The 20,274-nt window shown below is 37.7% G+C and overlaps 1 protein-coding gene across 1 annotated transcript; it reads right to left on the bottom strand.

Annotated features, from left to right (window-relative positions):
* Positions 1-3,315: 3,315 nt before the first annotated feature.
* LOC131426033 (synaptic vesicle glycoprotein 2C) lies at positions 3,316-18,525 on the bottom strand. Its single transcript, XM_058588435.1, has 8 exons — positions 18,214-18,525; positions 10,792-11,233; positions 10,370-10,742; positions 9,754-10,049; positions 9,529-9,674; positions 4,666-4,822; positions 3,589-3,716; positions 3,316-3,531 (listed from the first exon to the last, which is right to left on the bottom strand). Exons 1-8 carry the CDS (start codon positions 18,260-18,262, stop codon positions 3,494-3,496), a joined length of 1,629 nt encoding a protein of 542 aa, XP_058444418.1. The 5' UTR covers positions 18,263-18,525; the 3' UTR covers positions 3,316-3,493.
* Between the last annotated feature and the right edge of the window lie 1,749 nt (positions 18,526-20,274).

Raw genomic sequence — 20,274 nt, forward strand, 5'->3', positions numbered from 1 at the left:
AATCCATCCGCGAGTGTTTATTTTATTTTATTTTTTCAGTAGTGGTATGTCATCTCATGTCGTTTATAGCAATGCGAATAGGAGAAGCAGGATACTGGAGAGATCGTTCCTTACAGATATTTCCGATATTTCGCATTTTTCTTGTCTACAATCTTATTATATTTCTCCTTACTGAAAATCAGGCTAGACTAAACACTGTTGATTATCCGGAGAACGTTAGATCTATTTTTCTTCGGGTTTAACGCTAAGTTTAAAACGCGCGCGTGAAGATGATAACCGTGCAGATATTTATTGCTACCATGCTTAACTAGGACGTATGTAAATATAGCTTAGACGGCGAGGAGGGTCCATTTAGTATTTTATTATTTTGGTTAGGAAGTAGATATCGACATTACTTTGTATCGCGTAATTTATCAGATGAAGAAAATTTACACAGTAGAATTGATGCACTTCCATGTCATTTCCAGTAGGGATCACAATTTGAATTCCCGCAGAAAATCAGATTTCGGTTACAACGAAAGTAATGGCTCAATAAAACCAAAACTGTAAAGGTAAATAAAGAATAATTGCTGGTATCTTTTTGGCAACACTGTTGTTGATAGATCTCGCCTGAATCATGTCTTGTGTCATTTTTAAACTTGTTCAGTTTGATATATAATGTAATCATGAATCGTCGTTTGGTCTATAATTTAATCATGAATGTGCGTTGGCAAAGTTGAAGGAAGATCCCCTTATTTATTGAAAAGTTGTGTTCAGCGACGGAGCTCATTTCTGGTTGAAAAGATACGTCAACAAGCAAAATTACCGCATTTGAAGTGTAGACCAGCCAGAAGCATTGCAAGAGCTATCAACGCCTCCCAAACAAGTTACTGTTTGGGGTGGATTACAGGGCTTGCAAATTGAAGCAACGAATATTAACAAAAGAGTTTCACCCTCTGTGCTATTCACACACATTCGTATGTTAGGTAGGATTCACAGGGTAATCCAAGCAAGGAGAGCTGCATTGACCGTTCATTAGTTCATGAAGATGTGCGCCAGCTAATGAGTATGCTTCATGAGGTTAGCATTTGATGAATGGTTCTCATATTGAAGATACCTACGAGAAAACTTTTTGTTCCGATGAATATTAATTGAAAAATATTGCTTTTTGTGTTTCTACGATATATACACGGTACAAACTCCCAAGAAACAAATTGATCGTTTAAAAAACGGGTTCAAATGTAAAATTTATGCTATACAATGTTTGAAATATTTTTGAAGTGTGATCGAATTTGGCCTTAGAGTACAAATGTTATGTTCAAAAATAATTTCTGTAAACCTACATTAAAAAACCCGTTTTAATCCACCTAGTGGTGTAATGATGCCTTTCTCATATCAATCATACTATCATATATAATACTGTAGTGTTCTTCCGAATAATTTTCTTCGATTCTCAAAAGAGTAACCGAAATCGGTTTGTTTGACCATCTACTGATAAAAACTATCAATTGGAGAAGACTTGAGGTCGATTTAGATTTTTTTTTTACGATTTTCGCCCTTTTAAGTGACGGTATAAAATTTTTAACACACTTTACCCTATAATTCCGGATCCGGAAATCGGGTCCGAATGAAATTCAGGAATTACGTATGGGACCACAGGACCTTTCATTTGAACCCAAGTTTGTGAAAATTGGTCATAAAATCGGTGAGAAAAGTTGGAACACATATTTTCATTTTTTTGCACATTTTACTTCATAACTCTGGAACCGGAAGTCGGATCCAAATAATGTTCAGGAATTTTATCCACAAGACCTTTCATTTGAATCTAAGTTTGTGAAAATCGGTTCAACCATCTCTGAGAAAAGTTAGTGCAAGAAACGTTACATACACACACAAACATTTTGCGTACTCGACGAACTGGGTCGAATGGTATACGATACTTAGCCCTCCGGCCCTCGACTTAAAAGTCGGGTTTTACAGTGATTACATAACCTTTCTATATGAGAAAGGCAAAAACACCGTAAAATTAAGTGTTTTTTTGTTGCTTCGTTCGTTTGAGGATTCACAATACAAGCCCAGGGCGAGTGGCATTATTCGTGAAATACCAGCTGATATGTTGGAGAGAGTGTGCCAGAATTGAACCTTGTGCATGGGCCATCTAAAGCAGAGCCGCGGCCAGGGTTGCCAAATTTGAATCTGCATTTTTAGAAGAAAAATCTGTTCATCTGTATCAGGAGATCATAAACCTGTATCGAAAATCTGTATGTGTAATGTGGTAAGAAATCGAAGCAGAACGGAATGAAAAAGTCTTTTTTGGTTTGAAATTTATGATTTTGTAGTTGGAAAATGGCTGGAAGTTATTTTTGAGTTTGAGCCTTTCGAAATGATGAAGTGAGCATAGAAAAATCCTTATTAGCAGATAGGACATCTGTGTTTACTGTTTTTGATGTTCTTATTTGTGTAAGATTTACCCTCTTTTAAGAATTAACACGAAATCAGGATAATGGTTTTACTTCGAGAAACAACAGTACCATGATTCAAAATATTTTAACTCGATCATTATTCAATTTTTAATCCACGCTCTGAAATATCTGTAGAAATCTGTATTTCTTGCCAAAAATATGTATATACAGAATCTTGGTCACAAATTTATCTGAAAAATCTGTAAAATACAGATTAATTTGTATATGTGGAAACCCTGGCCGCGGCTAACATAATTTTGATCGTTCTATCGAATTCAATAAAGATTTCATAAATTTTTAGTTGCAACTGATTCCACATGTGAGCACAGGCACTTATTCACATCGCTCGGTTTTGCACTGAAGAAAATGGCTACTTTGATGAATCACCGGTTGTCTAGAAGTTGTTTACCGAGATTTCGGTAAATTGATATCATTGATTTGCCGATTTCGGTAAAACGATCGATTAAACAAGTAAACACGGTAATTTACAAAACCGAATATCAGTATAACAATTTGAATATAACAATTTGAAAAATAATAAACCGAGAATTTTGGAAAAAGCTATCCTTGCTGAAATTTCAAGCAAAACATCGCTTCGCCGTTTGTTTTCGGTATCTTTTTTTCGCCGAGATAAAAAATTGAGTTGTAAGTATGCAGATTTTGAGTTATTTGTTATTTTGAGTTATTTGTGGTTCAAACGACTCAGACGACTGTTGTTATCTTCAGCACATTTTGAGATAATTACATGGTGAACTCACGTATTCACGTTAGAAGGCAATGGTGAATATCTGCAAGTGAGTGGTTCTCGTTTCATAAGTTAAGGGTTATATGATGAATGCGACGTTCCATTTTGTAATTTTTTGACTCAATAGAGTAATTTTTTTAAAGATTTATTTAAATAAAGTTTTTCAATGTATAGCTATATCCGAATCATAACGCTGATCAATTCTGTATAAAACAGCAATCGTTACAGTGAGCAGCAGCAGTGTTATGGATATGGTGGTGGCTGTTCCGGTTCTCCGGTGAATTCTTTGAGCCTGGTTAGCTCTCCGTCATTTCCCCGGTAAGGTCGTACCAATTAGAGCACAAACTGGAAGCAAAGATGAAAAAAATAGTCAAGAGAATCACATAACTCCGCTTCACTTACCAATTTGCAGTCCACCGAGCAGGACGAAGATAAGATCACAGTTGTAGGTAAGCAGAAACCCTACCAAATTGCTACCAACCATGGCTCCGAGCCGGCCGGTCATCAGTATCAGACACAATGCCATCGCCCTAGTTTCGGGAAGGTTTTGTTTTTATTGTAGTTTTCAATTGTCAGGCAACATTTCGGAACAGCCCCAATCGCCACGTGGTTGAGTGCCCGTGTTCGGTGGAATGACAGGTCGGGATCGGTTAAGTGTTGAAATTTGAAAGCAGTCGGTTGGGTAGATGAAGGAGAAAAAAAATTGAAACAGTTTGTATTTGTAGTGAACGTATCAATAATTAATTTGATAATTGCTGTGATGCCGAGATGAAAGGGAGCCATTACTTTATCAATGTTCATTTGAGGGTAACGCTAGAAAGTTTTTGTTTTGCATCAGTCGGAAACTTTCCCAGGGTTTCATTTGTGGAATTTAACTATTTTGATGATTTGTCAACATTGACAGTATTGAAAATTTTCGGCCATTAAAAAAGTTTAACGATTTGAGTCGTGTTCGTTATTTTTGTATTGATTCATATGAACAAGTAATTGGTGCACCACCGATACTCGAATGTCAAGTCTGGATTAAACCAAATCAACAGGCTTCGGGCCGATGATATCAGGAACTATAGCAACCATTCCATCAGCACGAAATCAACGCACAGAAACGCATAAATATGATCGCATGAACATTTCCCGCGCGCTACAACCGAATAATCAGCCTAATTGAGAGGCAATACAACAAGTCGGCGCCGCGCTTTCTCTCTCACATGCGTACAGCAACCATAGTGTACCAAGTAGTCAGTCAGTCCGGCAGTCAGCGTATTGCGTTTAAGTTTTTGCACCTGCGTACGTACGTCTTTCTGTTCGCGACTGTTAAAAGACGCAGTTTCCACGAGCATCGTCGATGACTGACGGTGATGATAAATGATGGTGATCATGATGATGATGATAATGAGCTTTCGACTGATGACGCTCCGTGCATCTCGATCGACAGTCGGTGGGGAGCGGCAGGTGCCACGGTATACATTATGTACTTACCGATAATTAGTTGGAAATAGATCAACCGATATGGCGCTGAGCACCGATCCGCAGCAGCCAACGGCGAGGAAAACCACAATCATCGACAGCGTCAGGTAGAAATCGGAAGTCCACAGTGCACCGATTCCGCATAAACCGCACGCCACGTACCAACTGTCTGAATAAAGATGGGGAGCGAAAAATGAGATTTTCATTTTTACTGCTTTCGGTTCGCGGGGTCGGTGTATGTGTGTATGTGGGGGGTGGCAAGAGAAAGAGAGGAATGTGGCTAGCGGGAAAATTTTCACTGATTCCGAAGGCGGTTCATGCTCGGACAGATAATGGAAATTTGCTGCCGGGTAATCGTTGATTCGAATTTGTGACTGGCCAATTAAAGGAAAGTGTAAACAGACGAAAATTTATCAGTTCAGTGGCTTTGGAGTTTTGGAAAAAGGTAAGGTAAGGTAATAAACTCGCACAGCACGTTTCGATTGTAGTTTTGAAGTTGGTTTTCTCTTATTTCTTTTCCCAAATTTGTGGCTATAATTCAAGTCTTAATTATAAAAAAAGTATAATATCATAATTCAAATTTCCTCTACACGGCGTCGGTTGAATGAACAGTAGTTCTACTTATTATACATTATCGTTAAAGAGGTCTACACAGCTCATAATTGATTGGAAACTGCCTTACCGTTATCCCTAGATGTTGGATTCATTTTAATTCAAATCCAACAAAAGTACATAGTGTGATAGTTTTTGGGCAATAACGTATAAAGATTGTCCCAGAAAGTATGGACGCAACTAAAAACCGCTGCCATTTCGCAATGGTTCAGAATCTGTCAATTTTTATGGCTGCGTCCTGTTGTTTACACTCTTCTCTAACCACTTGTGCAGTTGTTTATTTGTTTACATTAGTTCGTTTCAAAATGCGTGGACTTTCAGCAGAACAACGTCGAAAAATTGTGTACAAATGAAACTCGATTACAAATCCTTGTCGGGACCACAATATTATACGGTGCGAGAAGGGCAAGTGTTAAACCAGTCCGAGACATCGATAGAAGTCGAAAAATTTGGTAAGAAAGCTATGGTCTGGCAAACAATTTGTAGCTGCGGTAAGATTTCGAAACCATTCATCACCACTGCTTCAATGAACAGCAAAATATACATCAATGAATGTTTACAAAAACGACTTCTACCCATGATTCGAAGCCACAGGGATCCTGTTGTCTTCTGGCAAAATCTTGCTTCTTGCCACTACTCGAAATCAACGGTAGAATGGTATACTACCAAAAATATCACTTTCGTCCCAAAAGACATGAATCCACCAAATTGCCCACAACTTCGACCAATTGAGGAATTTTGGGCATTAACGAAGGCACATCATAGGAAACATGTCTCGGCAGCCGAAACCATTCAGCAGTTCGAAAAAGATTGAAAAAAGTGTCAAAACTTGTCGCCAAGAAGTCTGTACGGAATTTAATGAGGAACGTTCGCTAGTCTACAATGCCTAAGTAGCAAATGTTGAGAATAATATTCTGTTGTTGTAGTCTAATATTATCAGTATATCGAATGAAATTGGAATATCTAACACTTGTGAATTATTTACAGCGAAATCAAAGTGCGTCCATACTTTCTGGGACAGTCTTTAGAGTAGACTTACAAGAAGGTATTTTGTTTAAATTTTCCAGCAAATTTATCCAATTTCTTGAATATTTCTTCTAACTGTCTGAGTGTTCACCAAGGGGAGAGTCGCTTAACACAAACTATATTATGCCTCTAAAAAAACACGTGATATTCTGTGAGTCTAAGTGTGCCACGCTGTTCCCCATGAAACAGCTACTTGTCAAAACTGAGCCCTTTGTTTGCCGCAACTGTGCAACTGTATGAAAACAAAAGTGCCAATATTAATAAATGCACCAACGCATTGTGTTAATGTGTGATTGGCACATTGTTCTAAGTGTTCTCCCCTTGGTGTTCACTCATAACTGAGTTATTGCAAAAATTACTAAACATGCTTTTTTTTTGCTCGGGTACTCAAAGATAAGGAAAAGTATTCTACGCCCATGAACTTACAACAATGACAGCAACCAATCCAATCAAAGTAGTCGATATAACCTTTGCGTTAACTATCCTACACTCTCATTGAACATAACTCAAAATTGAGTGACACAACACTCAAATTCATTAAAAAGTGCACGTACCCTAAACTTGAGTTACCACCTATCTACTCATTTTTGAGTAAGGGACGAAGCTGTCAAAATTTGAGTATATTTTACTCAAAATAAGGAATAAATATTTTTTTCACAATTTAAGTGAATTTAATTCAAAATTTGAGTTTTTTGCACTCAAAATAAATAAATTCTTTTTCGTTAATGTTTATATAAATGGATTCCCTAATTAAAATCATTCTTCTTTCTATTAAATAGGAAGGGCAAAAAAGTGATTTAAAACCGTTCAATTTGACCGCGATGGAGTCAAAATTGAACGATTTTGATATCATTATGTAGGATCTCTCACTTAGCATAATTGAAAGCACAAAATTACTATTGAACACATCTATGATTGATGATTCATGATTTCAAAAGCCCGATCTAGAAACGGCAATTAAAAACGACGTATTCTTGAATCCGATAAGAATATTTTGATAAAGAAAGCGCACTGAACTGCTAGAAGTATTTTTTTCACTCAAATGTATGAAAACTCAACACTTTCTCTAATGTATGAATAAATGCGAGAGAACATTTGAGTGAAAGAAATAAAATAGTTCAGAATTCAAAATAATTCAATTTTGACTCCAAACCGTACAAAAAAAACTATTTTGTGGAAAGGGTAGGGGACTATATTGCGGATTCAAAAGAAAGAAGAATAACTGTGTATATGAAAATTAACGAAGAAAAATTTCTTAATTTTGAGAGCAAGGAACTCAAATTTTGAGTTGAACTTACTCAAATTTTGAACAAAATATATTTTTTTATTTTGAGTAAAAATTACTCAAGTTTTGACAATTTCGTCCCTTAACGCAAAAATGAGTAGATAGGTGGTAACCAAAGACATCATATTAACAAGATATCCAGCTCTCACATTTCTCGAACAAATCATTGGCAACATCCTTTTTTGCGAACATGTCGCCCTCAGGTGAGTCCGCATCGAATCTCATACATAGAAGTAGGGGAGAGAAATGTCAAATTCGTGCGCGCCAAAATAGCAGGGCTGCACACCCATACAATTGACATGATATGTTGAATGTGATGCCGTGCGATGGCGTTGCTGAACTGAAGATTGATGTCGCTCCAAGCTGACAGGGTCTGTGGTAACTCAAGTTTAGAGTACGTGCACTTTTGATGAATTTGAGTGATGTGTCACTCAATTTTGAGTTATGTTCAATGAGGGTGTAGATTCCCCAGTGTAATAGTAATGTAGTTGAGCAATCCGTGACACCAAAAGCGCCGTCTGGTGGAGAAAGGGTGCGTAAATGCTCCTAAAAGGCGTGCATAAAGTTGCCTGCGCATTCAACACACCCACAGTAGCATATATTAAGTAAACCTAGATTTCCCACTGTACGATGACACTGACAGCGCTTCAAGTGAGAAACGGGTGTACTTTTTCCATTAGCTATATTATATACAAAATCGGGCGGAAAAAAATGATTCTGAGATGAAGAATTAACACGCGTTCATTATTGACTGTTCAGTAGGACTGTTTACTTAGATTGTGCTGAATTAGGTTTTGCACGATGACGACACGAGTGAACTACCGATGAATCTAGTTCATCTTTGACAGCTGCCGATGGTTTGTGTTCCACAGTGAAACGAACTAAAAAGATTGCGCTGTATGCCTTTCCATCACCAAGGAGTGATATTTGTATAAATCTGTTGAGTGTGAGGCGACTTGCAATTTTTAAATTCGAACGATGAACCTCTGATGAACTTTTAAACTGTAAAGAAACCACCGGCGGCTGTCAAAAAAGTTCATTCTGGTCATTTTGTGAGGTTATGTCATGTTCGTGTAAAACCTAATAAACAAACCACTGATAGCTGACAAAATTAGTTCATTGTTGTGAGATCATGTTCGTGCAAAACCTAATTTGGTATTTTATCATGACGTCATAAATGAAGAAGCGTTCATCTATGATAGTTCAGCAGTACTGCCTACTTGGACTTTGCCTTATGTCTATTTTTTTCATAAATACATTGCGAGCATGCACACTAAACTCCTTCGGTATAAGATAAGATACACATAAATATTTGTAGCAGTACCTTAAGGTACCACTGTGATGAAATGTTATTTTCACTGAAAATTCAGCTACCGAGGTTGGAACAGATGAGATCGTGTTCCAATTTAAATGCGTGAGCAGTACTGATTAATTAAATTAAATTTTTTCACCGTCACTACTAACCTCAATTTGTTTAAATTGAGGTTAGTAGTGACGGTGAAAAATCTAATGTTTGTCTTATATTGATTCAAAGTAGTCTTATAAGCAAGCAAACAGTACTACAGAATTGTAAAATATGAGTAATCTGTGGCAATAATTTGCTTCTCTCACGACGAAAGAACCTAACTGCAAGTGAGAGTTTCTCTATGTTTACTTTTTCTATCGTGAATTACCGGTTTATTTTTATATTCGAAGCTTAACTCTTCGGATTACATTTAAGTCAAATCCACAAGTTTCGATTAATATTCGACAACTTGAGGAAATATTTACAGATTGGCTCTCTAGTCGTGGGAAGTTCCAAATATTCGAATTCGAAGTACCAGCTAAAGCTAGTTGTTTCAGTAAAATAATGGAGTATTGAGTGGTTCAATGAAACGAACTGTGTTGCCTATCTCTAAAAAGGTAGTAGTTATCATAGGCTAATTTTCAATCCAACATTAACACATACTTACTCAGCAACAATTTCTTCCCGACTCGATTTATGATGGCACCGTTCAGAATGTAAGATAGTAAAAACAGGATTCCCATGATGGTGCTAATCATAAAAATCGAAGAATTGATGGTCACATGGCAGTGGTCGCTACCTCCGGCATCCAATCTGTAATTGGGAAAATCATTACTATGCAATCTCGTAGCTCACGAGCACCTTCAAGCGGTTTGTCAATCCAGGTGCCTACCGTTCGGTTCGATTCCGGTGGATTATGTTCACCACCTCGCAGATGGTGAATTTGTTATCTTTATAGTTTATATACGTGTTCAAGATGTCCGGCAACCACATTAGTAGACCCGACGATGCCATAAACAAGCCGAACATGAGAAACGACGCCCGAGCTGTATTACCGATCAGGGGATACCGGAACAATGGAACCGTCTGTTCCCAGACATACCGCAGCCCGAGGCTTGACTTGCGTCGCATTTCGTCGGCGAAGGCACTGTCGATCGCATCCAGGCCAATAGATTTCACCGGGAACGTCTGTTCAGTGTCACACCGATTCGTCAGTCGCAGTGAACGATGGAAAAGGGAGAGAACGAAATGTACTAATGAATGAATGTGGCAACATGAATCAGCCGGGGTAGAAAAAAATAGTGCTCGATTTCAGGTAATTGCGCAAGTGCCTCCCATTCAATTATCGACGATTTTCACACCAATTCGTGGCGGTGAGTACCAGTCGATTGTTTTGCGACTAAAGCCTTTTCTATTCCAATAAAGTGAGACAACGGTGAACATAAAATAAAAAAAAGAAACAACGTTCCCTTGTTGTACCATACTTTGTCGACCCCACGTGAACTTACATATTCGGGTTCCCTGCGATTCCAACAGTACATCTTTTTCAAAATCTGCAACACTTTCTCGTTATCATTGTTGTGAGTGAGAAGAAATTTACCGCTTTCGGGAAGGTATAGCATTCCACAGATAATGAGAATACTTGCGAAGGAACTCAGAAGCAGATAGACACGCCAAAGACTATATCGTATTCCTAGAAGTCCTATATACAGGTTTAAACTATGATTAGTATCCAGCGGAATGACGAACCAAGCCGTCAACGGTAGGTAGATCAAACCGAAAGCCATAAACATGGCTGCCCAAGCTATCACTGCAGCACGAGATTTGTCCGTATGGAATTCCGCCAGATATGCGTAGGATGTCGCAGCGTTACCTGAAATACTAGAAAAAATGTGAGCTCGGTCAGATTTCCTAGATAATTTATACTCACAAAAATCCAACACCAAATCGCATAACGATCAACATCCAGACGTGCCCAGAAAAACTGGACACGATCGACAACAGTAAGCTACAGCTAGTGGCCAGCAGGATCACCTTCCGACGACCCCACGTATCGGACAGGAAACCCCAGAGATGGGAACTCGCCACGACACCACAGAACGCTGCCCCATTCAGTATACCTTTGTCGGAGAAGCTCAACCCTAGATCGCATTCTGCTGCGGAGATTATGTATCCCATGTTGAGCGTTTCGTTGATCACGCTCATCAAACAGAAACCACAGACAAACAGTAGTAGCGTATGGAACCGTCCAGTGCCCACCAGTTCCAGGGCTTCATTGTAGGTATAGGTTCGAACTTTACTGTCGCAACTCGCCACGCTGCTCTGGTGGTTGTGCTGATGCTCCACTGGTTGTGGATCCGGCAACGTTAGTTCTGTTGTACAGATAAGAGTGAGGTGATGGTGATGAAATACATCGGACTGAATTTAGATAAAATTTAATTTGGAAGCAAGAACATGAAATTTGATTTGACAAGCAGTTTCATTTTGATGCAGTACTTCTTAGTAAGCATTTGTTCGCAGTGTTCAATAAATTCGAAGATAAGTTTTTATCACGGTGTAAGTTTGTGTCATTTCCATATATTGTATTGTAGGGGAGACCGGGACAAAAATGGCCACTCGCAGTAATTAGAACACTTAATATCACATCCCATCGCCTAAGCCCTCTTTACGTAAGTCCGAGCATTAGTTACGATTGAATCATGTTCATTTCACATGTCGTCCGCTCGTTTGAGCCTCAGTAGTCGGTGAATGTGAAAATGTCGATTTTTTTTGCCAAAAGTAATTTTTTTAGTTCCAGAATCTTTGGGTTGTAGAATATATTCCCAGGAACAAATCGTACTCGATGAGTGTTTTTAGCTAATTATGGATGTAGACAGCAAAACAAGAAGTACTACGTGTTGGATCCTGAGTTATTCGATAGCTACCACAAGTTGAGTATGATTGTGTTAGCGTGTAGGCTGGGTAGAAGTTGGAGATGATTGAGAGACAGGGAGTGAGTGTTTACATTAGATTAACATACACGATTAGGCAAATATCACACTACGATTGTTCGACGCTCTTTAGCACGCTATCGGGCCGACGTGTGACCAATTGAACAATCCAATCAGCGTGGTCACCACGAGATAGCGTTTTGGTGATTGTTTTGACATATCCCATGTATTTATAAAAATTTTTGACGAATTTTTCAATTCACTTGAGTTTGAAAGAATGCAGATGGCAAAACCTTACAAATATGGGTAAGAAAAACGTCATCATGCAACGTGTCATCAAACATATGATTTCAAATTGTCCTATACTCTCGACTAGAGTGCCTATAACCAGAGTGACGACATCTCATCCGTAATGTTGGCAACAATTCAAAACATTCCATTAGCTTTACATTGAATTGACAGGTCGTTTGCTCGTTTGGAACTGGGAGCTGTCATTCCAAACGAACAGCTGTCGTCACTCTGATTATAGTCACTCTACTCTCGACAATCTCGGTTAAATTTTAAAATTTTCAGTTCACATACAGATTTGATTTAGATGATAAAACATGAGTAAATAGACTAGTCATAAAACTTTTGATCATAATTTATTAATTAATCTCAAAAAACCAAAAAAACACGAATATCCCAGATATAAAAAACAGTACCCAACCTCACTTATTCGAATTTGGTATTTCATGTTACGATTTCTCCATAAATATCAATCAAACATACCGGGGACGGGTATAGCGTGATGGGTAAGTCGATGCCTTTCACGCCGCCCGCCTGGGTTCGATTCCCAACCCCGCACATAGGGTCAGAAAGTTTTTCTGGCCCGAAGAGGCGAATGACAGAGAGGCTTGAACCTCTATAATTGAAAAAAAAAATCAAGCATACCACGGAAAGTTACTGCATCATTAATGATCGATTTTTTCACCAAATTTTCACACGTTTTTGTATGTTAGTATTCGATTCATAAGAAAAAAACCCTGCATTTTGTTCGAATCTTCAAGCAAAATCTGAAAATTATCACCATCGCTTTGTTCAAAGCTCGCCACTCGCGCAGCGCAGCGATCGCAAAAGAGTTGGTTGGATTCTTCAATAATGTCGACGCCTTTCATGATGCAAATTGTATCAAATTGTTCAACAACCGATGCGGTACGACAAAATTCACTGGGATTAAACGCAGATATTTGAGGACGAACATTAGAAAAGGTCGCACGTACAAATGACAGTTTCTTTTTGTTTACTGTCACTTTCGAATATTACGGTCCAGTCACTTCACATAGGATAATAGTAAAAACCATCAATTTTTGATATACACTATAGAATTTATTGGAAATTAAATTAATTCCGTAATAATTGAAAGAGAAATTGTCATTTGCACCTAGGAACTTTTCTGATGTTCATCGAGAATTGTAGCTTGTTTTAGTTCGCCTTGTGGTATAATGATGCCTTTCTTATCAACGTCTACTAGAATTATAGATGTAAAGCTCGATACATCCAAATTGAATTAGTTTGACCATTAACGATTTTTAGACCAGTTTGAATATTGCGCTCATAGTTTTTTGCATTGTCACTTGAATGATGGTTAGAAAATTTCAACTCTTAGGGCATGTTCAGGAGTGTTCTAGTTCTAGATGCATAATTTATGTCAGTTACAAAATTTGAATCTGGATTTTATAACAAGAAAAACCGGCAGCCCCAGCAATGTTTTATTCGTGTTTCAAATATACAAAAAATAGAACGGCATCGTAGACCAGTTTTAAATTTGACATAAGAACTGGTCGAATAAATAACACTAGAACGGCTTGCTGGGGACACGTTTGTTCCAGTTTCTGTTCTATTATAGATCTTCCATATAGAACTTTTAACAGCTGAATTTGCTCTTAGGGCATATTCAGTAGTGTTCTAGTTCTAGATGTATAATTTATGTCAGTTACAAAATTTAAGTCTGGATTTTATAACAAGAAAAACTGGCAGTCCCAGTAGTGTTGTACTCGTGTTTCAAATACAGAGATGCCAGATCTGCAGATTTGTCTGTAAATCTGCAGATTTCGGGTATAGTGCTGCAGACATTTTTTGTTGTGCAGACTTTTGAAAATCGAGTTTTTCGCAGACATTCGTTTTTTTTTGCTCGACAGGTCAGTTTTCTGTGTCATACGTAATAGAGAAACTGCTGCCAGCAAGACATGCTTGCTGACTTCAGATTTGTTTTTCACATTTACAGACTTTTGAAACCTTGTCTGCAGATGTTTGAAATTTTTACCTGGCATCTCTGTTCAAATATACAAAAAATAGAACGGCATCGTAGACCAGTTTTAAATTTGACAGTAGAACTGGTCGAATAAATAAAATTAGGACAGCTTGCTGGGGATACGTTTGTTCCAATTTATGTTATATTATAGATCATCGATATAGAACTTCTAGCTGCTGAATTTGCTCTTAATAGCTTCTAATTTCGAAACCGGAAGTCGAATCCACATGTACTTTATTACCCATAGGACCAGCGTTATCAGTATTAAGGAAATTTGAATTTTTTTACGGAAATCTAAGGAGATTTGAATTTTTCTACAGAAAACTACGAAAACTATTTTGTCTGGTGACAAAGAAAACCTTCTTTCGTACGTTTCGTGCCTAAAATCACTATAGAGTTTCTGGGGAAAATGTCAATCTACGGAAATGACACTACAACTATCGGGCATCACTGCTTAGGATCTATCATTTGGATCGTAATTTTCATTGGCGGTTAACAAAGATTACGATGCGACAAGATAGCGATAAAATTCCTCAAAGATAGCGAAACTGTCATTGGCATCGATTCAACCTCTTCGAGACCACAAATTAGAAAAATATAAATTTACCATTAAATGGCAATGTTTTTATAATCAGACTAATTATACAATGATACTTTGTATTAATCGACGTCTTTGTCTTCAAAACCTCGTGTTTCACTCGAAACATTATCAATATTACTATAAAAATAACTTTTCGTTACGTTTCGTCTTATAAAAATTAACTACTATAAAAAATGAAAATCTTCTACTCTAAAAGTTCAGTGTTTCACAGATACATACTTGTTGATGCTTCTAGTGAACAAACATTTCTTGTCGCTAAATAATATTACCTTTTAAATCTGTAATTGTCTTTAATCCACCAGGCGATTTATATCTCTATTCGCTCTAATGCTTGATATAAAAAATGCTGTAAACTTCAGTACAACAGACAGCGAACGGGGTTAAAACAACTATTCAACGCCTAGGCAGAGATGCCAGGTAAAATTTTCTCGTTTACATATTAGAAATACTCCATGATCAGTTATATCAGTTATATCAGGAAATCAAAAATCAGTTATATCGAAGTGAATTTGTTTGTCCATCAACTAGCAAGATCCAAAGTTTTGATTCGTTTGAATGCTAAAATCTTAGAAAAAATGAAATTTACTCTTGACGTAAATTCAATTCAAGTCGTACACGCTTAAAAATAGTTACTCAAAAATGAGTAAGATCTCACTCATCTACAGAAAAAGTGGAACAACTCTAATTTAGAGTAACTTCGAAGTTACTAAAATTTGAGTTCTTCCACTGGAAACGATATTTGGGTAAAATCTACTCATTTATTGAGCAATACTTTATTTGTACATGTACCAAAAATAGAGTATCTATCACTCAAATTTTGAGTTAAATTTTATTTCACATATACCAAATTTGCAAAAAAATGCTCCTTTTCTGAGTGTATTGTATTAAAATATTAAGTAATTGAACTCAATACTATATCAAGTGGTGGTTGCTTGGAGTAGTGTGTCAATCGCAAATTAACATACATGTCAGTTATGCTCAGGCACCAATCATACACTTATTCCTCATAAATGACATTTGAGCATATTCGGTTTCATTCTAAAGCACAACACGGAGTTTATCATTCCGGTTTTTGTAGACACAACACCGTTTGTGTTGAGCGACTCACCCTCGAAATACGCGATCTCACTAACAAAATATACAACCTGTTGCTACAAATGGTTATTACAACTTTGAGACTGATCTTGAGAATAGTAACAAAAAAACGAGTTATTGCGTTAAACTCAAATTTAGAGTAGAAGTTACTCAATATCATTGATGATAACTACTCAATTTTTGACGTTTCCATCTATCATTTGAAAATGAGTAACTAGTACTCAAACTTTGAGTAACTTTTTCTAAGCGTGTAATTTCTGCGGTGATGACAGAATATTACATCTACTAACATGTAAATATAAATTTTGCGTCTGTATCGATGTAAGCTTCAGTTAAATTAACTGTGATGTTAATGATGTGACTTATCTTTTCACGCTTTGTATTGTGAATGTAAGTGAATCGCGACGCTCCTATGAAGATGTAACTGTTTATAAGTGTGCAGTTTTAAAAGCCTTGAATTTTTTTGGGAATGTCACTTATGTGACAGTTTAAAATTTTGACTCCTATCATTCTGTAATTCCAGAATCGGAAGTCGAATCCGAGTGAAATTCAATAGTCACATTGACTGGACTATAGGGTCGCTCATTTAGACATGAGTTTCCGAAAATCGGTTCAGTCAATAAAGCTTGCTTCAAATAGAATTGGAACAAAGACAATTGCCTGTATTTCAGTTATTTATTATTGTATTCAAGATCTTTTTTTATACAAATGTAGCGTTTTCTTCATACTTTTAAGAAAAAATACGGATAAAATTATTCGTCACGGTTTTGAAGGAATTCTCGAATTTTTCCTGTAACACGGCTCAGTAGGCGGCGCACACCTTCTTCGTCCATCGTTTTAGCTATCTTATTCCACCAGGTCGTCATCCGATTGATGTCTTTGACAACCTTTCCCTTTGCCTTGAGTCTCCTCTTCATGATTGCCCAGTATTTCTCAATAGGGAGGAACTGGGGGCAGTTGAGTGGGTTAAGGTTTTTCGGAACAAACTGGACCACCTTTTTTGCATACCATTCTTAAACGGCTTTGCTGTAATGACAGCTTGCCAAATCTGGCCAAAACATTACAGGATGGTCGTGGGATCGAATGAACGGCAAAATTCGTTTTTGGAGACACTCTTTTTGGTATAGTTCCGATGTCATTGTCTTATTTGTAACGAAAACTTTCGTTTTTTTGCCGCAGCTGCAAATGCCCGGCCAAATCATAAATTTTCTTGCAAATTTGTCGGCAAAAACAAATTTAAATTTGGCTGGAACATCCCCCCGAGCCGTTGTCAAGTAAAATTTTTGACCTGGGATTTGACCGAAGTCAGCCTTGACACAGGTTTCATCGTCCATCAGAAGACACCCGTTGAACTTGGTCAGCACCTGGTCATATAGTTTCCGAGCACGAATTTTGACCACACTATTTTGTTTCATGGTCCGATTTGGCTGTTTGCTAGCTCGATACGACTTGATTCCTTCCCGGAGTCGAGTTCTCCTCACGGTACTATGGGCAGCACCGAGTTTTCTGGCCAAATCACGGTCCGACAGATTAGGATTCCTCTTAATCGTCTTCAAAATCTTACCACGCAATTTCCGGTCGTCAGTTTGACTCCGACGATCGGCTTGAGGCTTCCGAATCGTCGTCAATGTTTTCTTATACCGTTTGATAACGCGCCATACGGTATTTCTGGGCAATTTCAGCTGTTTAGCTAGCCTAGATGCCGACCACAATGGATTTTCCAAATAACTGTGCACAATTTTCTTTCCTTCTTTCGGCTTCCATGTTGATTGTTTACAAAGTACAGTCGATTTTCGGAATGTCAAAAATCATACGTGAAGCTGACAAAATTCCCGACACGTGGGCGCCAAGAGCTTCCAAATCCGTCCACCAGGAGCGCCACAATATGAGCAAAAGTTTGTTCCAATTCTAAATGAAGCAAGCTTTACTAGAAATTAATGTGAGTTCCATTTCAGTGTCTGATAAAAATTACTTCCATTACTTCCGAGACCGGGTTTCGACCAATGGATAGAATAGTCGGAGATCAGTGTTAAGAAATAAATTTCTTCACAAAATTTGGCGATTTCAACAAACCGAGCCGAATGGTACATGGTCATCGTTCCTCCGGGTCTCGGCTTAAAAGTCGGTTTCACAGTTTTTGAATAGCCCTTCTATATAAGAATCACGCCAACTATCGGAATTGTTAATCCCACTGATTGTTGGGATGTTTCAAAAATTCAAAACTGTTCGCTTGGATCGAGATTTATTCCTGCAGATGCATTGTTTTGGGGATCACAAAGATCTATTCCATTTGTTGAATCACTCTTCCATCGGTACGATTACACCACTGACCGTTATTAAAAACACAACCAAACATCAAAATAAGCCTTCTTAGAAATGATAACACAATACATCACATTAATGTCGATTACACATGGAACGTAAAATATTTACTTAAATCCCTGCCATCAACCCCTGTGTTGTTATTGCATTCATCGGCCATAATCGAACAATTACAAAACAATTTGATCTTCTTATTTCCTTATCAATAGTGGGCCGATCATCAGCTGGGATTTCGCTTGGACTTAGTGTCTTGTTTCACAGGATTAGGACGTACTACCAGCCGGATTGGAATTTCGCGTTACACTGATGACACTACTGAAGATGCACTTTGTTTATATTATACTATTAACTGTAAGATTGATCGATCCGTCAATCCACGTGTAGGTTCACAGAAACTGTGGCTACAAATTCAGTTGGCATCAAGCGGAGTTCATATTAAGACTGATACTTATTAATGCATTAGAACTGTTTTCGCATGTACTAATCGAGGTTGTTTTCTTCGGTCAGTGACAATGCACTTGAATCTTAAACGTTTTCATTATTAAAATATATTCGTGGCTATAAATAACGTTGTCTTAGTAGTGAAACGACTAAACCTAAAATAAACTACCTATTATTCTACTGAGTAACTAAACGATGCCGGGTGTTTTGATAAAACAGGTAACGTGCAATCTTTGAGCGATAAGTCAACTTAGTAGCAGGCGGTGCACAAGAATTATTTTTGTTTTGACGCGGAGCAGTTGTTAATGACCGTCACTTTGAACGTGGTAGAACTGGGTTCGATTCAAAACTACCGTAGCCTTTCGGTTGATCCAGAGTTTGAATTTTTATGATTCGATGCATGCTATTTTCCTTCAGTTTTAGCACGATTTTCTACACGCTTCAACAATGCAGTATTGCTTATTATTGTTTGGGGAAAAAAACTAGACAGGCCCATTTAACATATTTTTGCTAGTGGTCGATCATCATTAGCACGAGTATAAACATCGTTGTAACTACTTCGTAAACAATTAAAGGGTGGAATTCTGCAAAAATGTCTGAATATGAAAAATTAAAATTTTTCCTCAACGTCCCTAAAAGTATTCTGTTAGTCTTTGGAGCTTGGATGGTATGTATTAGAAAAAAACTTGTACGCATTTTTAAGGTACAAATTTTTTCGGTTTGTTTTTGTTAAACAAGTGTTTGAAAACAACTAAGAACATAACAAAGTTCTCTAGCCTATTATAGAGATATTCCACCTACAACAATTTGAGCACTTCATGTGATTTCCGTAGGCACGAAAGACAAATATATTTCCTTCTTGTCTTTGAAATCACGCGTGAATTCAGTCGTAATAAAACAAAAATAAACTTGTGATTTTACCCAAAGGTTACACCAAAAATTTGACGTGAAATGAATGTAGCATCCAATATAGTGTCTGCTGTGAATGTGACATCCAAAATAGTGTCAATCGCGGTGACATCTGCAAATATTCGCCACGCTGCTCATTCAATGTTTTCCGCACAGTTTATATGCGAATCTTTTTTATCTGTTTTCTGTGGTTCTACTCTTTTTCAGGGCTTGGCATTTAAAGTGCTTCAATTCAGTTATTGCTTTAACAATGGTGCGCTGAAAAATTGCATCAGTCTACCCCTAGACACTTTGTTTATCTTCAGTCTCCGCTGTAAACAACTTGGCATTTTGTTGTGCAAATTGTATTCATTCCAAATTGGTCATCATGAACCTGGAAGGCAGACGAGACTTTCGAGTGAGCACGTCGTCTCGTGTTAGTGCGGTGAAATTTCGAGAATTTGACGAGAAAGAAAGACTTTTCCATACTTTGGCAACTCGATGTTGCAACACTGCGAGGTTTTCGATAGAACCCAAGTGGACTATAAAAAGGGAATCGCTGGTAATATGACCTAAGTTTCTGTACCCTAAGACGGTGTCATCTGAAGAGAGGCAACGCAAACCAGCAGATGAAGGAGAATGACGATGTTCTAATATTGCTTTATCAAGAGCTGGTAAAAGTTACGAGTGCAGAAAAGTGGATCCCTAATGAACACTGTAAAGTTTTGAGAGGTTCGGTTCGGCGAGTACTTGCAGATGTCACCGCTATCGTTACGTTCAAAATCGCAAGGGGTCGTTTTCAATTCCTGTTTAATTCAAAGGACATAAAACGAAAACTTCTTT

This window comes from Malaya genurostris, chromosome 1 (assembly GCF_030247185.1).
Source record: "Malaya genurostris strain Urasoe2022 chromosome 1, Malgen_1.1, whole genome shotgun sequence".
Classification (NCBI taxonomy): domain Eukaryota; kingdom Metazoa; phylum Arthropoda; class Insecta; order Diptera; family Culicidae; genus Malaya; species Malaya genurostris.

Bases quoted from the DNA above. Each gene is read 5' to 3' on its own strand.
- LOC131426033 (XM_058588435.1), bottom strand. From the start codon at position 18,262: ATGGCCGATGAATGCAATAACAACACAGGGGTTGATGGCAGGGATTTA. The intron at 10,743-10,791 runs GTGAGTATAAAT...CATTTTTTCTAG, and splicing joins CGATTTGGTGTTGGATTTTT to TATTTCAGGTAACGCTGCGA. The intron at 3,532-3,588 runs GTAAGTGAAGCG...CTTTGCTTCCAG, and splicing joins GCTCGGTGGACTGCAAATTG to TTTGTGCTCTAATTGGTACG.